A 26,162-nucleotide genomic window follows, 5' to 3' on the forward strand; every position below is an offset into this window, starting at 1 on the left:
GTTAATCAATTTTTTTCACTTAAAGTCATTTCAATGAAACCTTACAGGGTACCTTTGATTTGACATAAATTAATAGTATAATAGAATTCATAAAATTGTAACTTTGCAAAAATTTTGCATCTTAATACAAAAATTCTAGTGTGTAAAACAACAAAATAGAAGATTATACGTTGGCAAAATGTGATTTCACTGCAATGAGAAATAAAAACCAAGAGAGAATAGTGGGGACCTAAAATCTACAGGTTACACACATCTTTATCTTCAGTTTATTTGATGAACTTATTTTGGTGTTGCTAGTTTGTAAGAAAATAGTCAGAAAAAAAATATTTTTCACCAGAATTCTGTTGTAAAATGTTTTTAAAAGTCAACATCATTTTGCGCAACTTGTAGTTGTTCACAAATTGACTTTTGCTGTTTTTACACCAGTCTTGGACAACTTTTTGAAAATTGGGGGACTTAGGTGGGAAAGTGTATGGTTGAGAGCAGGTGACACAGTCTTCATAAGCATAAATTAGGACAATATTGTACTCCAGTTACTAACTTGATTGCATTTCTTGCGGGAAGATATAGCAGCTTAACCAAGCACTAAACTCATTAAAAGATGCATGCCTCTTAATGAAATTCTTGCATCTTACTGTTGAGCACTGTTCACTAAAATACAAGTATTGATTAATTGAGGCCAAGGGGAATGAGATTTCTCATTTTGTAAGAGTTATTCTTCTATAATTTACACATGTAACTAACATTTTAGTATTTAGATACCAATACATATATCCATCTAAAACAAACAAAAAGGCAAAAAGCTCTAATGTGTCTCTTTATGAATTTCAAAATAAATTAAGGGCTGCAAATGTTGATTAATACAGTGGCATCTTAAAGTTCTATTTGAGCTCTGCTGTAACATTGCACTTATGTGTGATAAAAATATATGTGTACCCTATGTTTCTATAATTTTATTCTAAAGTGCTGTCTCAGACTTCATCTTGCATGGATCTGTCTATGAATCAATTTATTGTAAAGTATTTTATAATTTGACTCACCAATGTGCTAAATTAGCTAAATTATGACTAAATTGCTTTAGCTGTTTAACCTTTCCTTATAGCAGAAATTTAAAAAGAAATGTACATTATAGTATTTTATTGATTAATTGAAGACATTTGCTGTCCATTGTGTTCTGTACTGGATAAAAAATGTCACACATAAGTGATCTAGAACACACAAGGGCAATCAGTCATGGGGCATTAAATGTACAGACGATATTCATGCACAAGTCAATTTACATGAACTAACATATTGGAAAACCACTGCATGAATAATTGACTGTATGCTTTATTTAGGCAGATAATTGTTAGCCAGTTCACCGGTGTCATAATTAAGTATGCAAATAGTAAATAGCATACTAGAAGCATTTCACAACATATATTTCAACACCACAGATATTCCACACAGATTTAACTAAATTGGCCAAGTAATGTGCTCCGTCTGTCTCTTTCCCCGTCTGTCTCTTTCCCCGTCTGTCTCTTTTCCCGTCTGTCTGTCTCTTTCCCTGTCTGTCTCTTTCCCCATCTGTCTCTTTCCCTGTCTGTCTCTTTCCACGTCTGTCTCTTTTCCCGTCTGTCTCTTTCTCGGTCTGTCTCTATCCAGGTCTGTCTCTTTCCAGGTCTGTCTCTTTCCAAGTCTGTCTTCCCGTCTCTTTGTCTGTGTCTTTTCCTGTCTGTCTCTTTCCCTGTCTGCCTGTCTTTGTCTGTCTCTATTTCTCTGTCTCTTTCCCCGTCTGTCTCTATCAAGGTCTGTGTCTTTCCCCATCTATCTTTGTCTGTCTCGCTGGCTGTCTTCTCCTTCCCTGTCTGCCTGTCTCTGTCCCTGTCTGCATGTCTGTCTGTCACTATCCCCATCTCTCTCTTTCCAGGTCAGTCTCTTTCCAGGTCAGTCTCTTTCCAGGTCTGCCTCTGTCTGTCTCTTTCCCCGTCTGTCTCTGTCTGTCTTTTTCACCGTCTGTCTCTGTCTGTCTCTTTCCCTGTCTGTCTCTGTCTCTCTGTCTCTTTCCTGTCTGTCTCGCTCTCTGTCTGTCTCTCTCTGTCTCTCTCTAGCTGTTTCCCCACCGACATCTTATTACCTCACATATAAGCTTCTTATACTATGAATGTCTTTTGTTCCTATAGGAACCAATCGCACCTCCTACTAATAACCTGTACTTCCAGGCTCCATTTACTTTAATGGAGGCATGTTTTTTGGAGCGTAACTGTAAAACGCGGGGTTACATTTTCCTGTCAAAACATAGTTTACGATGTTCCCTGGGTCACATGAGGTGTATGTGGAAAATTTCGTGATTGTAAATGCAACGGTGCGGATACAATTTTCGTTTCACTTTTTCCCCATTATGTAGATAGGGGCAAAATTGATTGGTAAATTGGAATGCGCGGGGTTAAAATTTCACCTCACAACATAGCCTATGATGCTCTTGGGGTCCAGACGTGTGAGTGTGCAAAATTTTGTGGCTGTAGCTGCGACGGTGCAGATGCCAATCCCGGACATACACACATACATACATACACACAATCAGCTTTATATATTAGATATATATATATATATATATATTGAAATTGTTCAAGACAATGAAGTATTTCTCCCATACATTAAATGTATCGGAGAAATAGTTCATTTTCTTGAACTACAGTCATCACCAAAAGTGTTGGCCCCATTGAAATTGTTCCAGTAAATGAAGTATTTTTTCTAAAATATTATTGCAATTACACATTGTGCCATACATTTGTTTATTTCCCTTGTATCTACTGGAACAACACAATAAAGGCAGAGAAAAAAGGCAAATTGAACGTAATTTCAACAAAACCCCAAATGTGGGTTGGACAAAATTGTTGACACCTTTCCAAAATTGGAGGTAAATAAGTTTTTTTCAAGCATGTAATGCTCATTGAAACTAAACTGTGGCAAGTAATAGGTGTGGTCAATATGAAAATCAAATGTGAAAGCAGACAAGAAGGAGAGAAGTTCACTCAATCTTTGCATTGTGTGTCTGAGTGTGCAACACAAAGCATGGAGAGCATTAAGAGGAGAAAAGCATTCCCTGAGGATTTGAAAACTAAAATTATTAAAAAATATCAACAATCTCAAAGTTATCAGTCTATCTCCAGAGATCTGGATGTTTCTTTGTTCACGGTGCATAACACAATCAAGACGTTTACAACCTATAGCTAATCTTTCTGAATGTGGATGGCAGAGAAATATTGATAAAAGGTTGCAATGTAGGATAGTCTGAATGGTGAATAAGCAGCCCCAATCAAATTCCAAAGAAATTAAAGCTGTCCTGCAGGCTCAGTGTACATCAGTGTTAGAGGAAACTATTCATCAACATTTGAATGAAATGAAACGCTATGGCAGGAGACCCGAGAGGACCCCAATGCTGATACAGAGACATAAAAAGGCATCACTGAAGTTTAACAAATTGTATGGGATTAAGACAAAATCCTTCTGGGAAAGTGTCTTGTGCCCCGATGAAACCAAGTTAGAGCTTTTTAGTAAACCACATCATTCTACTATTTACCGAAAACAGAATGAGGCCTACAAAGAAAAGAACACAGTACCTACAGTCAAATATGGTGAAACTTAAAGATGTTTTGGGGTTGATTCGCTGCCTCTGCTGATTTCACTGTGTGCAATACATGATGAAATCTGAAGATTACGAAAGGATTTTAAGTCACAATGTAGTGCCCAGTGTCAAAAAGTTGGGTTTGCATCCTAGGTCATGGGTCTCCAAAAAGACAATGACCCAAATATACTTCAAGACACCCCCAGAGATGGATGGAAACAAAGCTCTTGAGAGTTCTGAAGTGAACAGAAATAAGTTTGGATCTAAATCCCACTGAACATCTGTGAAGAAATACTAAAATTGCTGTTGGGAGATGGCGCTCTTCAAATAGGAGAGACCTGGAGCAGTTTGAAGAAGAGTAATCCAAAATTTCAGTTGAGAACTGTAAGAAGGTTGTTGATAGTTATAGGAAGTGATTGATTGCAATAATTTATTCCAAAGAATGTGCAACCAAATGTTAAGTTAAGGGAGCCAAAAATTTTGTCAGGACTATGTTTGGAGCTTTGTGTGAAATTATGTTCAATTTGCCTTTTTTTCTCATTTTTTTTGTATTGTTCCAAAACATAGCAAACAAATGACTATAACAAAACATGTGTAAACGCACTATTTTTCTGAGAGAAATCCTTAATTTTTTGGAATAATTTCAAGGGTGCCAACACTTTTGGCCATAATTGTATTCCAAGATTGCTAACACTTTCGGCTATGACAGTGCATTTACACCAGTTTTGTCACACACATACTGTATGTGTTCATTTTGTGTGTATTGGAACAGCACTAAAAAAAGAGAAAAAAAGGCAACACAACTTTACACAAAATTAAAAAAATGGACCAGCCAAAATTATTGCCACCCTCAACTTAATATTTGATTGCACACTCTTGGGAATAAATATCTGAATTCAATTGCTTCCTATAACCATCAACAAACTTTTTCCAGTTCTCAACTGGAATTTTGAACCACTCTTTATTTGCAAATTGCTCCAGGTCTCGCATATTTGAAGACTGCCTTCTCCCAACAGCAATTTTAAGATTTCTTCACAAGTTTTCTATAAGATTTAGATACGGACTTATTGCTGTCCAGTTCAGAAACCTCCAGCACTTTGTTTCCATCCATTTCTGGGTGTTCTTGAAGAATGTTTGGAGTCATTGTCTAACTGGAAGACTTTGGTCACAAACCAGGCTTTCTGACACTGAGCCTTACATTGCAACTTAAAAATCCTTTGGTAAGCTTCAGATTTCATGATTCCTTTCACACAACCAAGGTACTCAGTGTCAAAGGCAGCAAAACAACCCCAAAACATCTTTGAAAATTTACTGTATTTCACTGTAGGTAGTTTTTTCTTTTCTTTGTAGCACTCATTCTGGTTTTGTAAACCGTAGAATGATCTGCTTAACTAAAAAGCTTTATCTTTGTCTCGTTTGTCCACAAGATACTTTCTCACTAGTATATTAACTTATACTGACATACATTTTTGCAAACTGCAGTCTAGTTTTTTTTTACATCTTTGTGTCAGCAGTGTGGTCCTCTTGGATCTCCTGCAATATCATTTAATTTAATTCAAATGTCAAAAGATCGCGCTGACACTGTTGCACATTGAGCCTGCAGGACAGCTTGAATTTTTTTGGAACTTAATTGGGGCTGCTTATACACCATCTGGAATATCCTGTGTTGCAGCCTTTCATCAACTTTCTCTCCTATTTAAACGTCTTGATTCTGTTGTTCACTGTGGACAAACCAACATCAAAATCTCTGGAGATGGAATTGTAACCTTGAGTTGTTAATGCTTTTAAACACTTGGTTTTCAAGTATACATAGACCCACAGACAGTATCTCTGATTAAAAGCAGTTAGACTGCACGATGGGACTGTTGGTTGGGAGGAAAGTAGTTCATATGCATGAGGTTAATGAGCAGTGCGCAGACGTAGTGTAAGTGGTCCAGAAGCAGTGTGGAGCCATGCAAGAGACTCAATAAGTAAAATGCACCTTCTTTCCCCCTTTTAAATAAGAATTGAACATGTCAGAAATTTTCTAAGCAAATATAATTGTAAAGATGCACCTTTAAAAATACATTTACTTAGAAACTTGGTGACATGTTCAATACTTACTTCCCCTGTTGTTGTGTTCCTTTGATTGCATGTTGTGAGTTCACATCAACAGCTTTCAAATCAAATGTCACAACTGGAATCAGCTCCAGACCTTTTACCTGCTTATTTGATGATGGATTAAAGAGGGAATAGCCCATGCAGCCCATTAGAGAGCTTTTTAGATAACTGTTTAATTCCCTTTCATCCCTTGAAAAGAAGCAGCTACACAATAAAGGGATGTGGATATCCTCAAACTAAAGCTGAGAGTCTGCATTTTAAGTGCGTATTGATTTTATAACTGTATCTTAAATATGTTTTGGTAAATAGTGAAATCCTGAAACCTTTGTCACAGTCCAAATATTTCTGGACCTACCTGTATATATATATACGTGTGTGTGTGTGTGTGTGTGTATATATACTTTATGTGTATACACAATATGAAGAAAAATTATTTGAAAGCTATTATTCCATAATATTGAATTCAGGTTTTCCTTTCAGTTACATTGCCATAGGTGTATAAAGGCAACCATGGAGCCATGCAATCTTTTTAAAAGCATTTGAACAAGAAGGCTCATTCCGTAGAACTCACTCAATTTGACTGGGAAATTGTTATACAATAGAATTGTATTTTTGCCATTTGTCAATTTGTGTGGTTTCTTCCTTTCCATATAAATTCCACAATTAACTTTGAGGAATGTTATTAAAAAGAGGAATTTGGGAATGGCAACTCAGCCACTAAGTTGCATACCAAATAAGTAAAGTTCTGAAGTGCATAAGATATGAATGTCACCAATACTGACTCAATAATTGGAGCTGTACCAACCTTCTCTCTCATTAACAAAAATACAGAAACTCTGGCCAAGTAGCTGAATGCAAGCCTTACATCACCAAACAAAATGACAAGTTTGGGATGGAGTATGGAAAGTTTCAGTGAACTCTTTAGCAGGGAAACTATTAGCAGTATATTATAGAGAGGATCCAATCATACTTCTAAATCTGGATTCTGAGTTAATCTGAGTTATGCTAACGGTAAGGTTTGGCGGCAAAGCGATAATTCTATGGGGATGTTTTCAGGAATTGGCATAGGCCACTTGTTACTATGCTACCAACTTTTTCTGAACAGTTAGTTAAAGGCCCCTTTCTGTTCTTCAATTATTGACCCCAGTGCACAAGGCAAGTAATTTCTAGGGGAGTTTGGTGCATAGAAACTTGATTAGCCTGAACAAAGCCATTACCTTAACCCCTTCATCCACACACATCTTTAAGATGATCTGTAAAAGACACTGAAAGCCAGGCCCTATTGCCCAAAATCAGTGTCTGCACTCACAAATTCTCTTTTGGGTTTAATAGTCATGCCATTTCACGTGCACCTCGCCTTATCCTGAGTGCAAAACCATTATTTGCATTAGTCAACACGTTGCACAGACTCACTCTAAAATCTTGTAGAAAGTCTTCACAAAAGATTAGAAACTATATTAACTAAAAAGACTGCTGTAGCAGTTAGGTGTCAGAGTTATTTTGTTTATACAATAAGTACATATGCTAGCTACAGTTTAAACCAAGAGTTTACTTGCACTATCAACAAGACACATATGCATGCTTTTCTCACTATCTGACATGAAATCCGAGAAAACTTTTCCCATTTCAGGTCAATTAGGATTACTAATATTATTTATATTGGATGCAAGATTATTAAGTGCAAGAGTAATGAGTAGAGAGGAGCGATGTTCGAGGTTCGCCAATTTCATGTTCGAGTGATTTTGGGGGGGGGGGTGTTCGAGTAGTTCGACGAACTCAAACTATTTGCTGAAAGTTTGGCAGTTCGAGTTACGTTCGAGAACGGTTCGAGCACCAAAAACGTGGCTTTTCATAGTAAGTATGTACGCACCTTTCATATCTGCATGTGTCCTGCGTCCCCAGCACAGTCCCTCCCTCTTTCCTACTCACCGATCACTGGCGTCTCGCTGCACGGCTGTCACAAATCTCCAGCGGCATTTCCTCTTTTGAAAATGGCTGTCGCTTCATTATTCAATTAGTTATTCCGTGCTTTCCCCGGCCACCGGCGCCCATGATTGGTTGCAGTCAGACACGCCCCCACAATGAGTGACAGCTGTCTCATTGCAACCAATCACAGCTGCCGGCGGGCGGGTCTATATCGTGCAGTAAAATAAATAAATAAATAATAATAAAAAAAAAATGCGGTTCCCCCATATTTGATACCAGCCAGGATAAAGCCACAAGGCTGGAGGCTGGTGTTGTCAGGATGGAGAGCAACACATTATGGGGAGCCAACCACCCTAACAATATCACCCAGCAGCCTCCCAGAATTGCCACATCCATTAGATGCGGCAGTCCCGGGACTCTACCCAGCTCATCAGGAATTGCCCTGGTGCGGTGGCAATCGGGGTAATAAGGAGTTAATCATGCCAGACATCTCCCTGAGACACCTGACCTGAGACACCTTCCATGATTAAACTGCTAAAGTAAAGAAACACACACAACGAAAAATCTTTTATTTGGAATAAAAGACAAAAAAAAACTCATTTACTCATGTCTCATTTTCTCTTTTTCCCTCTCTCTCTGTCTTTCTCTCCTTCTCTCTATCCCTTTCTCTCTCTCTCTTTCTCTCTTTTTATTTCTCTCGCTCTCTCTCTCTCTTTCTATCGTTCTCTCTTTCTCTCTCTTCTTCTCTCTCTCTTTTTTTCTCTTGCTCTCTCTCCCCCTTGCTCTCTCTCCTTTCTCTCTCTCTTTCTCTCTCCCTCTCTCTCACTCTCTCTTTTTCTCTTTCTCTCTCTGTTTTTCTCTCTCTCTCTTTTTCTCTCTCTCTTTTTCTCAGTTTCTCGTTTTCTCTTTTTCCCCCTCTCTCTCCTCTCTTCTCTCTCTCCTCTCTCTTCTCTCTCTCACTTTTCCTTTCTCTCTCTTTCTTTCTCTCTCCTTTTCTCTTTCTCTCTCTCTTTTTCCCTCTCTTTCTCTTCTCTCTCTCCCTGTCTCTCTCTCTTTGCCTCTCTCTACTCTCTCTCTTTTTCTCTCTCTCTATTTTTCTCAGTCTCTCTTTTTCCCTCTCTCGCTCTTCTCTCTCTTCTCTCTCTTCTCTCTCTTTTCTATCTCTCTCTCCCTCTCTCTCCTCTCTCTCGCTCTCTTTTTATATCTTTCTCTCTCTTTTTCTCTCTCTCTTTTTCTCTCCCTCTCTTTTTATCAGTCTCTCTTTTTCTCTTTTTCCTCTCTCTCTTTCTCTCTCTCCCCTCTCTCTCTTTTTCTCTCTCTTTCTCTCTCTCTTTCTCTCTCTCTTTTTCTCTCCTTTTCTCTCTCTCTCCCTCTCTCTCCTCTCTCTCTCTATTTCTCAGTCTATTTTTCTCTCTCTCTCATCTCTCTCTCTCCCTCTCTCTCTCACTCTCCCTCCCTATCTCTCTCTCTCCCTCTCTCTTTTTCTCAGTCTCTCTTTTTCTCTTTTTCCATCTCTCTCCCTCTCTCCCTCTCTCTCTCTCTTTCTCTCTCTCCTCTCTCTCTTCTCTCTCTTCTCTCTATCTTCTCTCTCCTCTCTCTCCCTCTCTCTCTCTTCTCTTTTCTCTCTATTTTCTCTCTCCCTTTTCTCTATCTTCTCTCTCTCTCTTCTTTCTCTCTCGCTCTCTCTCTCTCTCAGTCCTGGCGATGATCAGCTGATGCGGTCACCTGACGGAATCATCTAACACTATAAGTTGAGCGGTGAGGCCGGCATTTTACCGTCCGGCCGGCTAAACTATCAGCTGATGCTGTCGGACAGGAGTCTGCACTGAAGTGTGTAGTTTTTTTTTTGCATTGATGCATCAGCTGATTGTATAAAAGCCGTTTATACAATCAGCTGCTGTGTCATGTGATTCAGGCCCTTGAACCTGACACAGGCCCTTGACGCCTTCCAGCAAACTGATCAGATGATTTTGGATCCGGACTGGACGGCGCGGGACACTTGACCCAGGATTACTGCGGAGAGTTTTTTTTAATTTCAATAAAGATGGAGTCACTAATTGTGTTGTGTTTTATTCCTAATAAAAATATTTTTCTGTGTGTTGTGTTTTTTTATCTGTACTAGAAATTCATGGTGGCCATGCCTAATATTGGAGTGACACCATGAATTTTGGGCTTAGGGCCAGTTGAAAATATACAGCTAGCCCTAACCCCATTATTACCCAGCGAGCCACCCGTCACCAGGGCAGCTGGAAGAGTTGGATACAGCGCCAGAAGATGGCGCTTCTATGAAAGCACCATTTTCTGGGGCGGCTGCGGACTGCAATTCGCAGCAGGGGTGCCCAGAAAGCTTGGGCACCCTGAGCTGCGGATTCCAATCCCCAGCTGCCTAGTTGTACCTGGCTGGACACAAATAGGGCGAAGTCCACGTCATTTTTTTTTAATTATTTCATGAAATTCATGAAATAATTAAAAAAAAAAAGGGCTTCCCTATATTTTTGGTTCCTAGCCGGGTACAAATAGGCAGCTGGGGGTTGGGGAAAGCCGGTAGCTGCCTGCTGTACCTGGCTAGCATACAAAAACATGGCGAATCCCACGTAATTTTTTGGGGGGGCAAAAAACTCCTGCATACAGTCCTGGATGGAGTATGCTGAGCCTTATAGTTCTGCAGCTGCTGTCTGCTGTCTGTCTGTATGGAGGAGAGCAGACAGCAGCTGCAGAACTACAAGGCTTAGCATGCTCCATTTACTACTGTACAGCTGCCTGCTGTACCTGGCTAGCATACAAAAACATGGCGAAGCCAACGTAATTTTTTGGGGGGGCAAACAACTGCTGCATACAGTCCTGGACATGGACCCTCTGACATGGGCTTGACCACCCTAGCATGGACTTTTTAATGATAAGAAAATAAAGGAAGTTTTATTTTAAAGAACAAAATGCCTGGAGTTTTGTGCTGGTGAAATCTTTCAACCAAGTCCTGGATGGAGTATGCTGAGCCTTATAGTTCTGCAGCTGCTGTCTGCTGTCTGTCTGTATGGAGGAGAGTAGACAGCAGCTGCAGAACTACAAGGCTCAGCATGCTCCATTCACTACTGTACAGCTGCCTGCTGTACCTGGCCAGCATACAAAAACATGGTAAAGCCCACGTAATTTTTTGGGGGGGCAAAATACTCCTGCATACAGTCCTGGATGGAGTATGCTGAGCCTTATAGTTCTGCAGCTGCTGACTGCTGTCTGTCTGTCTGCATGGAGGAGAGCAGACAGCAGCTGCAGAACTACAAGGCTCAGCATGCTCCATTCACTACTGTATGCAGGAGAGCAGACAGCAGCTACAGAACTACAAGGCTCAGCATACTCCATCCAGGACTGTATACAGGAGTTTTTTGCCCCCCCCAAAAAATGACGTGGGCTTCGCCATATTTTTGTATGCTAGCCAGGTACAGCAGCTAGATACAGCTGCCCCCAACTCCCAGCTGCCTATTTGTACCCGTCTGGGAACTAAAAAAATAGGGAAGCCCTTTTTTTAATTATTTCATGAAAAAAATTCGACATAGGCTTTGCCCCATTTTTGTGTCCAGCCAGGTACAACTAGGCAGCTGGGGATTGGAATCCGCAGCACAGTTTTGTCCGAGCTTTCTGGGCCCCTCTGCTGAGAATTGTAGTCTGCAGCTGCCCCAGAAAATGGTGCTTTCGTGGAAGCGCCATCATCTGGCGCTGTATCCAACTCTTCCAGCAGTCCTGAAGCCGGGTGGCTTGCTGAGTAATAATGAGTTAATACTAGCTTTGTTTTACTAGCTACTATTAAGCCATAGATTCTTAATATCAGGCAAGTTTGACCCGGCATTAAGAATCTCCAATAAAGGGTTAAAAAAAAGACACCACACAGAGAAAAAATAACTTAATAGCAATAAATGCACAGACACACTTAGAGACTCCTTAATGCTTATTACTCCCTGTCAGCCCTCCACGATTCTGCTCTTCTGTCTTCTTTCTCCTTCAACCCATGCAGCTCTCCTACATCAGACAGCACTGCATGGGAGGAAGACACTGCTTATCCCTGTGCAGTCTATTCACTCAGTGGGTGAGCAGAAGCTGCATGCTGTAAGCGGTGACGTCACCTCTGAAAGGCGGGTTACCATAGTAACGGTGCTCCAATCACGTGATTCCCGTTGCCGCAATTCACCGGCTGTCACATCTAGTCCCTGCATGTGGACCAACCATGTGCCAGAGCATTTCGCCGGTACACGGAGATACTGGAACGATCACCGTGTACCGGATAGATGCACTGACAGGAACTAGCATGACATCTAGCCATGTGACCAGTTTGTAGCCAATGAGATAATAGACACATGACTGGTCACATGCTATTTTAACGTCACGATAGGTCCTATCATCAGTGCTGGTTACCGGGAGGACGCAGCGATTATCGGAAGGAAAAGCGGCAGGAGACAGAGAGCAGGACGCGTCGCTGGGACCTGCAAGTGTTATGTCAATGTTTATTAACTGTATGTGTACATGTATAATGTGTTTTTATGTGTTTGCCTCCCATTGTTTTCAATGGGGTTCGAGTGGTTCATTGAATGGTTCGGCAAACGTTCGTCGAATGGGGCCTCCATTCGACGAAATGAACCGAACTCGAATGCCAGGGGGGTGAGTCATCTCTAGTAATGAGAAAGAGAGAGTGTTTTAAGGCACTTTTATTATTTTCTTCAAAGTCAGAAGTTTAAATACACTAAAGGCCGCTTTACACACAACGATATCGCTAGCGATCTCATTGGCTTTGTCACACGCCCAGATCGTTGCTACGATTTGCCGAGATCGCTCATAGGTCATTTTGTAGCGGTCACACGTACCCATCTCGCAAATGACGCTACATTGTTCAGCGATATATTGTTTGACCAAGGCGGTCGTGTGGACACCGTCACGCAGCATTCCCCCCAACGATTCCGGCAACAACAGAGGCGTATAATTGTCCATTGCATACACCCTGGCGTGACACTAATCAGAGCTGAGGAGGCGTGGCGCATTACTCGAGTCGTCACGACACGCCCGCGTCGCTGATGACAGACGCACCAACGATGTTGTTTGTCGTTGGCAGGATGTCAAACGTAGCAATATGTCTGCTGCATTCGAAATGATGAACAATATTTTGAAAATGAATGACGTGTAAACGATCAACGATTTTTGCTATTTTTATGATTGTTCAGAGTCGCTCGTAGGTGTCACATGCAACAACGTCGCTAACGATGACGGAAGTGTGTCACAAACAACGTGACCCCGACGACATATCGTCAGATAAATCGTAGCATGTAACAGGGCCTTAAGAGCATTATGCCTTTAAACAATGTGGGACAGCCCATATGATGATGTCATGTATTTGGCAACATCTGAGATAATTAGAGACACACCTGTGGATGTATTTTAATGCACACCTGAAACACACTGCTTTTTTATAGTGCCATGGGAAAGTCAAAAGAAATCAGCCAAGATCTCAGGAAGAGAATTGTGGCCTTGTTTTACTCCGGTTCTTCCTTGGTGCAATTTCCAGTTACTTAAAGGTGCATCATTCATCTGTACAAGCAATTACATGCAAGTAGAAACAAGATGGAAGGAGATTAGTTTTGTGTGTCACAGATGAACATGCTTTGGTCAGAGATGTGCATATCAACCAAAGAACAAAAGGAAAAGACCTTGTGAAGATGCTGGTGGAAACAAGTGAGATTGTGTCATTATCCACAGAGAAATGAGTACTGTATCAACATGGGCTATAAGGCCACTCTGCCAGGAAAAAGCCATTACTCCAAAAGCAACATAAAAAACCCAGATCAATGTTGCAAATGCACATAAGAAAAAAAGATTTTAATTTTTAGACACATGTCCTGTAGTCTGACAAAACCAAAATTGAACTGTTTTGCCAAAATGACCATCGATACGTTTGGAGGAAAAAGGAAGAAGCTTTAAAGCTATAAAACACCATCCCAACTGTGAAAAACGGGGGTGGCAGCATCATGTTGTGGAGTTGTTTTGCAGCAGGAGGGACTGGTGCACTTCCCAAAATATATGGCATCATGAGGAAAGAAGATTATGTGACAATACTGAAGCAACATCTCAAGACATCAGCCAGCAACTTACAGCTTGGCTGGAAATGGGTCATCCAAATGGGCAATGACCTGAAGCATATTGTCAAACTAGTTGCAAAGTGGCTTAAGGAAAATAAATCCAATGTTCTGGAGTGGCCATCACAAAGTCAAGATCTCAATCCTATTGAAAATTTATAGACAAAGCTGAAAAGGCAGGAGCTAGCAAGGCAACCTACAAACATGGCTCTGTTACACCAGTTTTGTCAGGAGGAATGGGCCCAAATTCCTAACAACTATTGTGAGAAGCTTGAGGAAGGATATCCAAAACATTTGACCAAAGTAATATAGTTTAACCCTTACACCCCAGAGCCTTTTTCCGGGTCTTTTTTCCTCACCTTCTTCCGAGAGCCGCAACATTTTTATTTTTTCAGCAATCTTGCCATATAAGAGCTTGTTTTTTGTGGGACAAGCTGTGCCATAAGTTTTGCCATATATTGTACTGGAAAACAGCAAAAAAATTTCAAGTGTGGAAAAACTGAAAAAAAAGTGCGATTGTACAATAGTTTTTGGGATATTTTATTCACCATGTTCACTATATGATAAATGTGTCAATGTGATGCCTCAGGTCAGTGTGAGTTTCTAGACACCAAACATGTTTAGGTTTACTTTTATCTAAGGGGTTAAAATAATTCACAAATTTGTCCAAAAAAAGTGGCGCCCTTTTTGTGCCATTTTACAAAGCCTGTAGCGTTCTCATTTTCAAAGATCTATGGCTCAGTGATTGCTTATTTTTTGCGTCTTGAGACGATGTTTTAACGGTATCATTTTTTGCACAGATGCTACGTTTTGATCACCTGTTAGGGCATTTTGCGCAAAATATGCGTAGATCAAAAAACGGAATTTTGGAGTTTTGAATTTTTTGCTGCTATGTTGTTTACCGATCAGATTAATTGATTTCATGTTTTGATTGATCGAGCGTTTCTGAACGTAGCGATACCAAATATGTGTATATGTTTTATTTTTTTAACCCTTTAATTTCCAATGGGCCAAATGGGGGGTAATTTGAACTTTTAGTTTTTTTATTTTTTTACATTTTTTAAAACTTTTTTTAACCTTTTTATTTTATTTACTAGTCCCCATAGGGAACTATAGGAATCATCAGGCTGAATGGTCTTTCGTTTCTCCAAATCACACCTACAATGCTGATATCTGGAGAAAAGCTGATTTACTCTCACACACAGCAGTCTGCCGGCAGTGAGAGAAAGTGACTCATGATAGCAACAGGAGTCATCATATGGCCCTGTGCTACCATGGCAACCACCGAAAGTCACGTGATCACGTCATGTGACTTCCGATGGGGCTGAGTAAGTTATGCTTATGGCAGCGCGCTGATACATCCAGCTGTCAGATTTTGACAGCGAGATGTAAGGGGTTAATAGGTACAGGTGGAACGCGATTCTACTCGCGCCTGGCAGGCACACATGTCAGCTGCTAAAATCAGCTATTATGTCCGCGGATCGCTGCGGACTACCCAGTACGTCATGTGTTGTGAAGATGTTAAGAACAATGGTACCAAATGCTAATGAAATGTATGCAAACTTTTGACTTTGTAGAAAGTAACAAAAATGTCTTAAAACATTCTCTCTCATTAATCTTGGCATTTGGAAAATATAAATAATTTTGACCTAAAATGGTCAATTAGGATATCTTTTCATGTCAGATTTCAACTGCATATATAGGTTCTTTTTCTACATAGTTTATACATTTTTTTCTTTTTCTTTCCATTAATGTTGTTTTAGTTTCTCACTTTGCTTCCAGGTACACTTGTATTAGTGCTTTTGATCTCCTTACAAATTTGGTAATTTACTCAGTTTAAACAGCACATTGCCTTATATAAGCATGTGTGACCTTAGGAGCCAATTGAACTATACACATATTACCATTCTATTCATCTCCTTAATTTATACATGTTCAGGGACTTTAGATCATTTTAATTCCCTGCTTCACAGTCCACTGAAGTGGTCTTCAGAGCAGCTGCTAATGATTTCAGGCTCACCATACTGCTATGTCTTGTTCATTTTCTTTCCCCTCTGATGTTTTTTCTTTCTCTCTATGCAGTTGACTACACATATTGCACATATCTTAAAGTCTTGTATAATTATTTTACTTTAAAGGGAAAAGCCCAATTATGCTAGCTGTGTTTAGATATATGTGTAAATCTAAAGTGTAAATGTAAGACATCTTTATTATTGTTGCAGTAAATAAAAATGATAACACATTAATAGCAAATAACAATACATACATTTATGCCCCAAAATGACAAAAGTATTCTAGGAGTGATACCTTTATTGACTAACCAGAAAAAGATATTTGCATACGTTTCTGGTTAGCCAATAAAAATATCACTTCTAGAATACTTTTGTCATTTTGGGGCATAAAAGTGTTTACATTGATTTTTATGGCTAACATGGAACCACAATATAATTTTGTACTGTACATCATATTTGGTTTAAAAGTAACAGAATATGTACAAAGATTCTAAGCTGTGTTTAGCGGTATTTGAGTTAGCACCATCTTTAAAGAGGTTGGCTACTATTTTAAAAATGATAGCCTATACTTAGGATAGGTCATCAATGTCTGACCGGCCAGAGTACGACATCCTGCACCCCCACAGATAAGCTGTTTTCGGTGCCGGTGAAAGCAGGTGGCTAGAAATGTTCAGTTTTACAGCTGTCTCATCAACTAATAGTAGCTGTGGTCATCTACTGAACATCCGCCTCTTATTGATATGAATGGGAGGTGGATGTTCAGTACCTGGCCACGGCTGCTACCAGAAGATGGGGCATATCTTGAGATTAGCAATTCTGGCCACCTGCTTCCACCAGCAGCACTATGAACAAGTGATAGGCGAGGGTACAGGGGGGGTCGGATCCCTGCTGATCAGACATTCTTAACCTATCCTAAGTAGAGATGAGCGAACCCAAACGGTAAAGGTCTGGGTTTATACCAAACACCACATGTCTAGATCTCGGTGTGACGGGAGTGTACAGCAGAGCAAGGAGAGACAACAGGCCGAGGAACGATCCAACAGGTTTATTAACAGGAATACAGGAACAGCACATGATTAGTCCACATAAAACAGATTCGGGGGCCCTTCCCGACAATCCTCGGACCGGATAACAAAGCAATCGTCCTTACAGTAGTCCAAAGAGTTCCACACAATCCCACGGGCCGCCACACAGGCCTAGCTCCGTCCGTGTCCACAGCCACCCAGGCTGGGGCTCCTGCTCTCTTCAAGTTTCAGCTCACTCTGAAGTTACAAAAAGGGAAATGCATTGTCTGTGCTGCTTGACCAGCCCACCATGTTTGTTCAGGGGGTAGGGGTCACACATCCTATCATCAATGGTTTGGTCCATCACAGGGCTCCAATATGTCTGCCAGCCACAGTAGATGAAGGGATCCCCTGCTGTAAAGAACAATGACTATTCCTTCACTGGCCAATGCAATTACAGATTAGATACACAACTCTGGAAAGAAGAGGACAGGCTATTTACATAATCACATTAGATGCCAAGACTACAATTGTATGAGAGAGACACATTGAGACCAGTAGCTCCCCCAAGAAAATACATGAATTACAACTAATACAACCAGGGAAATATACATATCATGACATAGTATCACAGCATATACAGTGAGAGGGTAAATTACATCTTCACAATCCCTCCCCCTCCCAACTTGTTTACGTACTAGGGACCTCTACAGGTCACTGGTTAAGTACACACAGGCAGAGCGTTACTTACATGTGGCTTCATGCAGCCACGAATTGGCATCGTAGCTCTCCCACATCATTGCCCAGGAGAACAGCTGCAGGCAGACGACCCATCACCCCAACCACACATCGCCTGACCCCAAAACCAAAGTTCAGATCCACAGTGGCTGTGGGAATAGTCCTCCATTGTCCACCAGCCAGTTCAATGACAATCCCAGGTCCTCTATGGATTGCCTCAGGCCGAACCACTCGGGGATCAGCCAGTGTGAGGAAAGCACCCGAGTCACAAAATCCAACAAGTCTCTGTCCATCCAGCACAACCTCCTGCAAGTGCTTACCTCGATGAGCAGAAGTCGTCATAACTGCGGGTCGCACCCCGTAAACTCCTGGTGGTGCAACATGGGGGGCTGAGTCACTAGCCCAGTCCTCACATAGCGGTGCCACATCTTCCTCCATGGCACTGGGCTGTAAATAATTAACAATCCGATTGGGTGCAGGATCAGTCCTCATTTGAACAGCTGGGCAGGAGACTTGCCGATGCCCTGGCTGTCCACATTGATAGCATCTGAGCTGGGTCTCCCTCCATCCAAGGCGTCCTCTTGGGTAAGGGGTAGGGGAACTTGGAGGCCGGCTCCCACCTGAAGGTGCTGTAGGGGTTTGAGGATGATTCCTCCATGGCCTGGCTGGGCATGAGGCCTGCAAATGCCCGGGATGCCTACAAACATAACACCTGCGCTCTGTTACTTCCTCTCCCCGGCGTATTCCAGAAAGTGCAGTAGAAGCAACTGGAGGCACATTAACATGGGTATCAACATGTGGTGGCTTAGAGGAACGGGGAACAATGGGGACAGAATAACTGGGGGCATCCGGTGTTGTGGAGCTGTTAGGTGTCTCTCCATCCTCCAACAGAACCCTCCACTGAGGCTTGATGGTGAGCACCTCATCAGCGAGAGCAGCAGCTTGTTCCACAGTTGACGGCTTTCTCTCACGCACCCATTCTCTGATTTCCGCTGGGCACCTGGCATAGAACTGCTCTTTTAGGATGACCTGCAGGAAGGTCCCCCAAGATAAGGCCTCCTCTGCCTCCAGCCAGCGATTACATATTTGTTTGAGTCTATGAGCATATATCTTAAAAGACACTTCCCCATCACAGGCTAAAGCACGGAACTGAGTCCTGTAAGTGTCTGGGGTCACAGCATAATGTTCTAGAATAGTCTGTTTAATATCCGCATACTCACAGTTCCACCGAGGGTCCATAGCTCCATAGGCTTCAGCAGCTCCCCCCTCTAGGAGCCCAACCAGATGCCGGACACGCTCCCTGTCCGGGACTTCCATTAATCGACACTGATGCTCAAAGTCCTGGAAGAAGCCCTCAATGTCGCCTGCAGCCTCATTAAATGGCTTAAAGTCTTTGCGGGACACCCTGGGAAGTTCCCTCATGGTGGGTGCTGGGGTTACAGTCTGTCTGGAGCCTCTAGCTGCTTCCACAGCGAGCTGCTTATCCAGCAATGCCATTTCCTCCATCCTGCGCTCCTTCTCTTTAGCTCCACGCATGGCCTCCCTCTTATCTTCTATGGTGGCCTCATCTCCAAGCAGTGCCATTTCCTCCTCATACCACACAATCCATTGACTTTTTTGGGTATTTACCTCCAGCTCCCGTCTTTCCTCCCCTTGCTGTGGAAATCCTTCCTCGGTGCCATCTTGCAGGCAAGCGTTTTCCAATGCCTCAATTAGTTGCTCCTTAGAGAGTCCTTTGTAACCGACTCCTAATTCACGGGCCATTGTTTGTAGGCTCACCACAGTCCAGTTCTTGTACTCTGAGGTTCTGATTCCAGATGTTAATGGGCCGTTGTCCTCCATTCTTTCTGCTCTGATCCCAGCGCTGCCAACCAGTTTGTGACGGGAGTGTACAGCAGAGCAAGGAGAGACAACAGGCCGAGGAACGATCCAACAGGTTTATTAACAGGAATACAGGAACAGCACACGATTAGTCCACATAAAACAGATTTGGGGGCCCTTCCCGACAATCCTCGGACCGGATAACAAAGCAATCATCCTTACAGTGGTCCAAAGCGTTCCACACAATCCCACGGGCCGCCACACAGGCCTAGCTCCGTCCGTGTCCACAGCCACCCAGGCTGGGGCTCCTGCTCTCTTCAAGTTTCAGCTCACTCTGAAGTTACAAAAAGGGAAATGCATTGTCTGTGCTGCTTGACCAGCCCACCATGTTTGTTCAGGGGGTAGGGGTCACACATCCTATCATCAATGGTTTGGTCCATCACAGGGCTACAATATGTCTGCCAGCCACAGTAGATGAAGGGATCCCCTGCTGTAAAGAACAATGACTATTCCTTCACTGGCCAATGCAATTACAGATTAGATACACAACTCTGGAAAGAAGAGGACAGGCTATTTACATAATCACATTAGATGCCAAGACTACAATTGTATGAGAGAGACACATTGAGACGAGTAGCTCCCCCAAGAAAATACATGAATTACAACTAATACAACCAGGGAAATATACATATCATGACATAGTATCACAGCATATACAGTGAGAGGGTAAATTACATCTTCACACTCGGACAAAAACACAGACTTTTATCTGTACATCTGATTCCTTTTCAGGTTTGTTATCTGAATAAAGATTATTGAAATGTTGTAGAGTAACCAATCAGCAAGTGTTTTTGATGTTGGCCCTTCTGACCCTATCACAGCTATGTCAAGTATTGGCATGGCTTTGATTTGCCTCGGTAGATGCTAGACTGTATAGGCCACTATACATGCAGCGACATTGCTAGCGATGTCACTGCCAATCGCACCCGCCCCCATCATTTGTGCGTCACGGGCAAATCGCTGCCTGTGGCGCACACTATTGCTAATACCCGTCACACGTACTTACCTTCCAAGCGACGTCGCTGTTGCCGGTGAACAGCCTCTTTTCTAAGGTGGCGGTTCGTGTGGTGTCACAGCGACGTCACATGGCAGGCGTCCAATAGAAGCGGAGGGGCGGAGAGCAAGTGCATGAAAGACATGCCCACCTTGATGCCAGAGGACGCAGGTACGGTGTTGTTCGTTGTTCCTGGGGTGTCACGCATAGTAATGTGTGCAGCCTCAGGAACGACGAACAACCTGCGTTCAAAAGCAGCAACGATATTTGGGATTTGAACGATGTGTCAACGATCAATGATTAGGTGAGTATTTTTGATCGTTAGCAGTCGCTCGTATGTGTCACACGCAACGACGTCGCTAACGAGGCCGGATGTGCGTCACGAATTTCGTGACCCCAACGACATCTCGCTAACAATGTTGTTGCGTGTAAAGCGGCCTTATGGGTTCCTTCCAGGTATGAGTCATTTCTGTCTCATGATAGTGGCATGTTAGAAATACAGCCCATACAGTCTAGCATCTACAGAGGCCAGGCAGCAGACAGGTGTGGGAATAGATTGCAAAACCCGACCCACATATTAGCTATTCGGTAGCTGGTGCCAATCAAAAAGTTGTACATTGCTGTAACTTTACTTGCCTGTATTTCAAAAACTGTACATCCAATCTGACAACTAAAGGTATGTGTAGAATCAGCATGATAGTGCCAGTATAGCACTGGCTTTGACCCAATATATCATTTGTGGAGAGAGGTTTATAGCAATGAAAATACCCATCACTAATAATACATTTTGTCTTTTCTTTTTTAGCTGAAGGAGCATGTGGTGGAACTTTAAGAGGAACCAGCGGCATCATCTCAAGTCCTCATTTCCCTTCAGAATATGAAAATAATGCCGATTGCACATGGACTATACTTGCAGAGCCTGGGGATACAATTGCACTGGTTTTTACCGATTTCCAAATGGAAGAAGGATATGACTTCTTAGAAATCAGTGGAACTGAAGCTCCATCAATATGGCAAGTAACCAAAACTATTTTCATTATCTTAATATGGAAAAGTCATCATAATATAATAATGGATTGCATCATGTGAAGTGTAGCTAGTGTTGTATTAAATCATCAAGAAAAAGCAGATTTGGTCTATATGTTTTAATGGATACAATTTGGTTGAAGGGTTACTTTTATATCTCATTCTTATTTTCAGTGATAAGATATTCTGGAATTTGTATGATATTCTGGAATAGATTGTATATGTTTATTATTATTGTATAAGATTATTATTAGAATGTTATATTATAAAGTCAGTCGATCCTCTTAAATTTAATGGTTATTAAGTTCTGCAAGGTGAACAAATTATAAAAAGGACCAGTCAACAGTCCCGTCTAGTTTGCTTTATTAACCCCTTCATGACCGGCCGATTTTGTGGTTGCAATTTTCTGTTTTTCTTTCGCCACTCTTCTTCCGAGAATCGTAACGTTTTTATTTTTCCGTCAATATAAGGATGTGAGGACTCATTTTTTGCGGAACGAGTTGTACTTTTAAATGAAATCATGAGTTTAACCATGTAGAGTACTGGAAAACGGCAAAAAAAAATCCAAATGCAGAAATATAGCATAAAATGTGCAATTGCACAAATGTTTTTGAGATATTTTAGTCACAGTATTTACTATATGGTAAAACTGATGTGTCAGAGTGATGCCTCAGGTTGTGGACACCAAACATGAATAGGTTTACTTTTATCTAAGTGGTTAAAAAAAAATCTGAAATTTTGTCCAAAAAAAGTGGTGTATGTTTTGCGCCATTTTCCACGATCCGTAGTATTCTCATTTTTCGGTATCTATGGCTCAGTGGCAGCTTATGTTTTGCATCTCGAGATGCCATTTTTAATGGTACCATATTTGCTCAGATGCTACATTTTGATCGCCTGTTATTGCATTTTGCGCAAAATTTGTGGCAACCAAAAAATGTAATTTTGGTATTTGGAATTTTTTTGCTGTTACGCCGTTTACCTATCAGATTAACTGATTTTATATTTTTATAGATCTGGCATTTCTGAACGTGGCAATACCTTATGTGTGTATATTTTTTATTTTTTCAATCCTTTAATTTTCAATGGGACTAGGGGGCTATAAGAATCAGCAGTCTGATCGCGCTTTCATATCTGCTGATCATAGCTTCCTGTCTCATACTGCCGAGAGCTGTGTGAGATAGGAGATGAGCATATCTTGTGTTCACAGCAGAAGCTGTGAACACGAGATATGCTCATCTCCTATCTCACACAGCTCTCAGCCCTATGAGACAGGAAGTGAGTCATGTGAGCTACAGGAATCATCACATGACCCTGTGCTACCATGATAACCATCAAATCCACGTGACTTCCAGTGTCAGGTGGTGAGTAAACAGAACATCGCGACTGCTATTATAATGCCACTGTGACAGTTTCACAGCAGCATTTAAGGGGTTAACAGGTACGGGTGGATTGCGGATCTGCTCGTACCTGGTAGGCATACATGTCAGCTGTATAAATCAGTTTACATGAGCGCAAATTCCCCGACTGCCCACTGCAGCCGGGGGGAATTAATACTATGACCGCTAGGACGTAATTTTACGGCCTTCGGTGGTTAAGGGGTTAATTATTTGTGTTCTGCGTTAAATAAGAATACTAATTTATTTTATATTCATAATCTTGAGCTAGTATTCAATTTTATTGAGTGAAACTGCAAATCCAACAATGTAATTTTCTAAGTTTAATGTATGTGAAAATTTTATTGCATTTATCCCATATATTAAATTATTTATGCTGATGTATTTTCAACCTAAAATACATTTTTTCATGAAAAAAAATGTATCTTTTACAGATTTTTTTATTGAATGTTCTCTTATTTTTTAGTTTCTGTTTAGTTATTGAACAATTTAGAATACATTATTTCAAAGAATTATTATCAGACAGTATATATAAAACTGTTAGGTCAATTATGCTGTGATTCTGTTATATTGGAGCACCACTGGGTGTTGCTAACCCAGCCACAAGAAAGGTTTCCCACTAGTGATGAGCGAGCACTACCATGCTCTGCTGCCTGGTACTCTTAACGAGCAGTTAGATGCTTAGATGAGTGTGACTTGAGCACACGAGTATAATGGATGACAATGAAGAACTTGGGTGTTTTTCTAGATTTCCCCAAAAAATGCTCAAGTTTCTCATTGACTTCCATTATACTTGGGTACTCGAGTCAAGCTCATCTGAGCATCCAACTGCTTTTAACAAGTACCGAGCACCTGAGCATGGTAGTGCTTGCTCATCACCAATCCCTAGCTATATGTTTAATTGGGTGTTATCATAAATGTAAAAGTTGCTTTTGGATAATGTTGGTAAACATTCTCATTCTTGATATTAAGCCTAATATTACACCTTACATCAATCAAAAAAAAAGAATATTGTAATGTAACAATTTACTGTTTTTAATTACTATGTAGTAAGCCAGAAACATTCCCTCAAGTACCTAAAGAACCTACAGAGTTCAGCCTGCAGCTTAAAAGACATTCCCCTAACTGAAAGAAGGGTCTGCTTTTTGTGCCACTCCTGTCCATATAGATAATACTTCACAAAAAATGATGAAACAGAGATGTATTTCAAATAGCAACCTTATAAAAAAATAGGTTGGAGAAAGGGTACTCCTAAACAATTGCCTCCAAAATACACAGCAATCATAATCTTAAGTAGCCAATCATGCAAGGCAGTTACCATAGCACTCATACACAATAGGTGTAGGCAGACGCTCATTTACTTTGGATGAGAGAAACCATACTATGCAAGCATTGTAGAAATAGGCTTCTCATTACGATATTCAAATAGTTTATATTATATCTATACATGGCTTTACTTATTTACATCCTTATTTATATTGTTATATTGAACACAACACATAAATGTTCATATTAGGCTTTTAGGCTCCTGTAACCAACTTTTCACAAGATTCACAAGTCCATTTATATACAGTTAATTTATTATAGAAAACTAAAGTTACTTTTACTGGTAAAACAGCTGGCTAAAAAGTACCAGTTGATCATCATCAGTCATGGTTCATTATGGTAATAAGTCATACAGACATGATCTATATAAGGGGCTTTAAACACGCTTATAAAAGCCAGATAAACTCAATATGACAAAGTGGGATGTCAGAAACTGTACCACTCCTGTCCATATAGATATTTCTAAACAAAGATTACTAGTAGGGATGATCGAATACCTCAAATATTTGGCAACGCCCATATTCGTCGAACAGGTCATCGCTATTCGACTATTTGCGAATATTCATTGCGCAATTTAAGTCTATGGGAAACACGAATAGTTGCCGAATAGCAACTATTCGTGCTTCCCATAGACTTACATTGCGCATCGAATATTCGCATAGCGGCGACCTATTCGCCAGATATTCATGAAGCCGAATATTGCTGAATATTTGTGATATTCGATCATCCCTAATTACTACAGCTATGCTGCTTCCACTTTCCACTAGATGTTGCATACAAAAGAATGAAAGGTACAGTAGATAAAATAGTGGGGGGGTTTTCCACTGGTGATATCATACAAGAATGTGTAAGGCCTGATACACAAGAATGAGTTTTATGGTCTATGAGGAACCTTGATTTCCGAACTGGATATATATCTCCTGACCAGAATTCAACAGCTTCTTAAGTACTGGGTGAGCTCGGGTGAAGACACTGGCATCCAGTTATATAATCACAGTCCATAAACAAACCATGGAACTGGGATGTGTAAATCTGACTTAGTGCTGTAGTTTGGTAACTTCATCTTTAGTTATTTGTTTATGCCTTTCTAAAAAGTGTTTGTCTAATAAAATGTTAATAACTTGGTAATGCATTTGCACCTCCATAATAATGTTTAAACAATACCTTTTATCAACTGTGGAGCACTGTTTGTATGGCAGAGAGATATTCCATCCCTAGAGTCAATGAATACATCTTTCTTTTCTGTAGAGTGTGAGCACTTATGATCAGCGGGGTAATTTCTATACTGGCGAGTTCAAGTTCTTGTAATCAGAGGGGTCCTCTATATCCTGGAGAGTGTAAGCTCTTTCAGTAAGCAAGGTCCTCTCACCTATAAATTGCAAACTCTTATAATTAGCAAGGTCCTCCCTTTCACACTTGTAAAGTGTAAGCTCTTTAGTCAGCAAGGTTCTCTACCTATCTCTCTCTCCTCTTCCCATGTGTGTTTTATGAACAATAACAATCTTTCCAATTTTAAAATCTGCTCACATTTTTTTTCCGCAAATCATTTTTGGGGGAAAAACTCAGGGAACTTGGTGAATCTGAATTTGAAAAGATCTGCTCATCTGTAGTCATATCTCAGGCACTTGATAAGCAAAGTAAAGTGATGACTAAAACGGTATATTCTAGCAATGTAAGCAGATTAGTGATATATCCTTACCCTATATGACTTTTATCTATGCTGAGACATTCCCTTTAAGTACCATATAATCACTTTTAATTAAACATGTTATTACTTACTACAAAATAATGAAATATTTTTATATTACTTATAAGAAGAGTTTAAGCCTTGAACTATTTTCCATTTTTGTTTTTCTATCCCCTTCTTACAAGAGCCATAATGTTTTATTTTTCTGTCAATATAACCTTATGAGGGTTTGTTTTTTGGAGGTCAAGTTGTTGTTTTGAATGAAATAATTGATTTCACTACACAGTGTACTGGAAACAGGAAAAAAACCTCTACGCATTGAATTTGAAAAAAAGTGCAAATCCACAATAGTTT

The 26,162-nt window shown here is 40.8% G+C and overlaps 1 protein-coding gene across 2 annotated transcripts in view; it reads left to right on the forward strand.

The window, feature by feature from the left end:
- The window catches only part of CSMD1 (CUB and Sushi multiple domains 1), a 2,926,925-nt gene that overhangs the window by 1,360,546 nt on the left and 1,540,217 nt on the right, over positions 1–26,162 (forward strand). For both annotated transcript variants that reach the window (XM_075340315.1, XM_075340314.1), the window contains exon 5: positions 21,181–21,388. In XM_075340315.1, the coding sequence (XP_075196430.1) occupies positions 21,181–21,388 (208 nt within the window). The remainder of the gene's footprint in view (positions 1–21,180; positions 21,389–26,162) is intronic.

This window comes from Anomaloglossus baeobatrachus, chromosome 3 (assembly GCF_048569485.1).
Source record: "Anomaloglossus baeobatrachus isolate aAnoBae1 chromosome 3, aAnoBae1.hap1, whole genome shotgun sequence".
Classification (NCBI taxonomy): Eukaryota; Metazoa; Chordata; class Amphibia; order Anura; family Aromobatidae; genus Anomaloglossus; species Anomaloglossus baeobatrachus.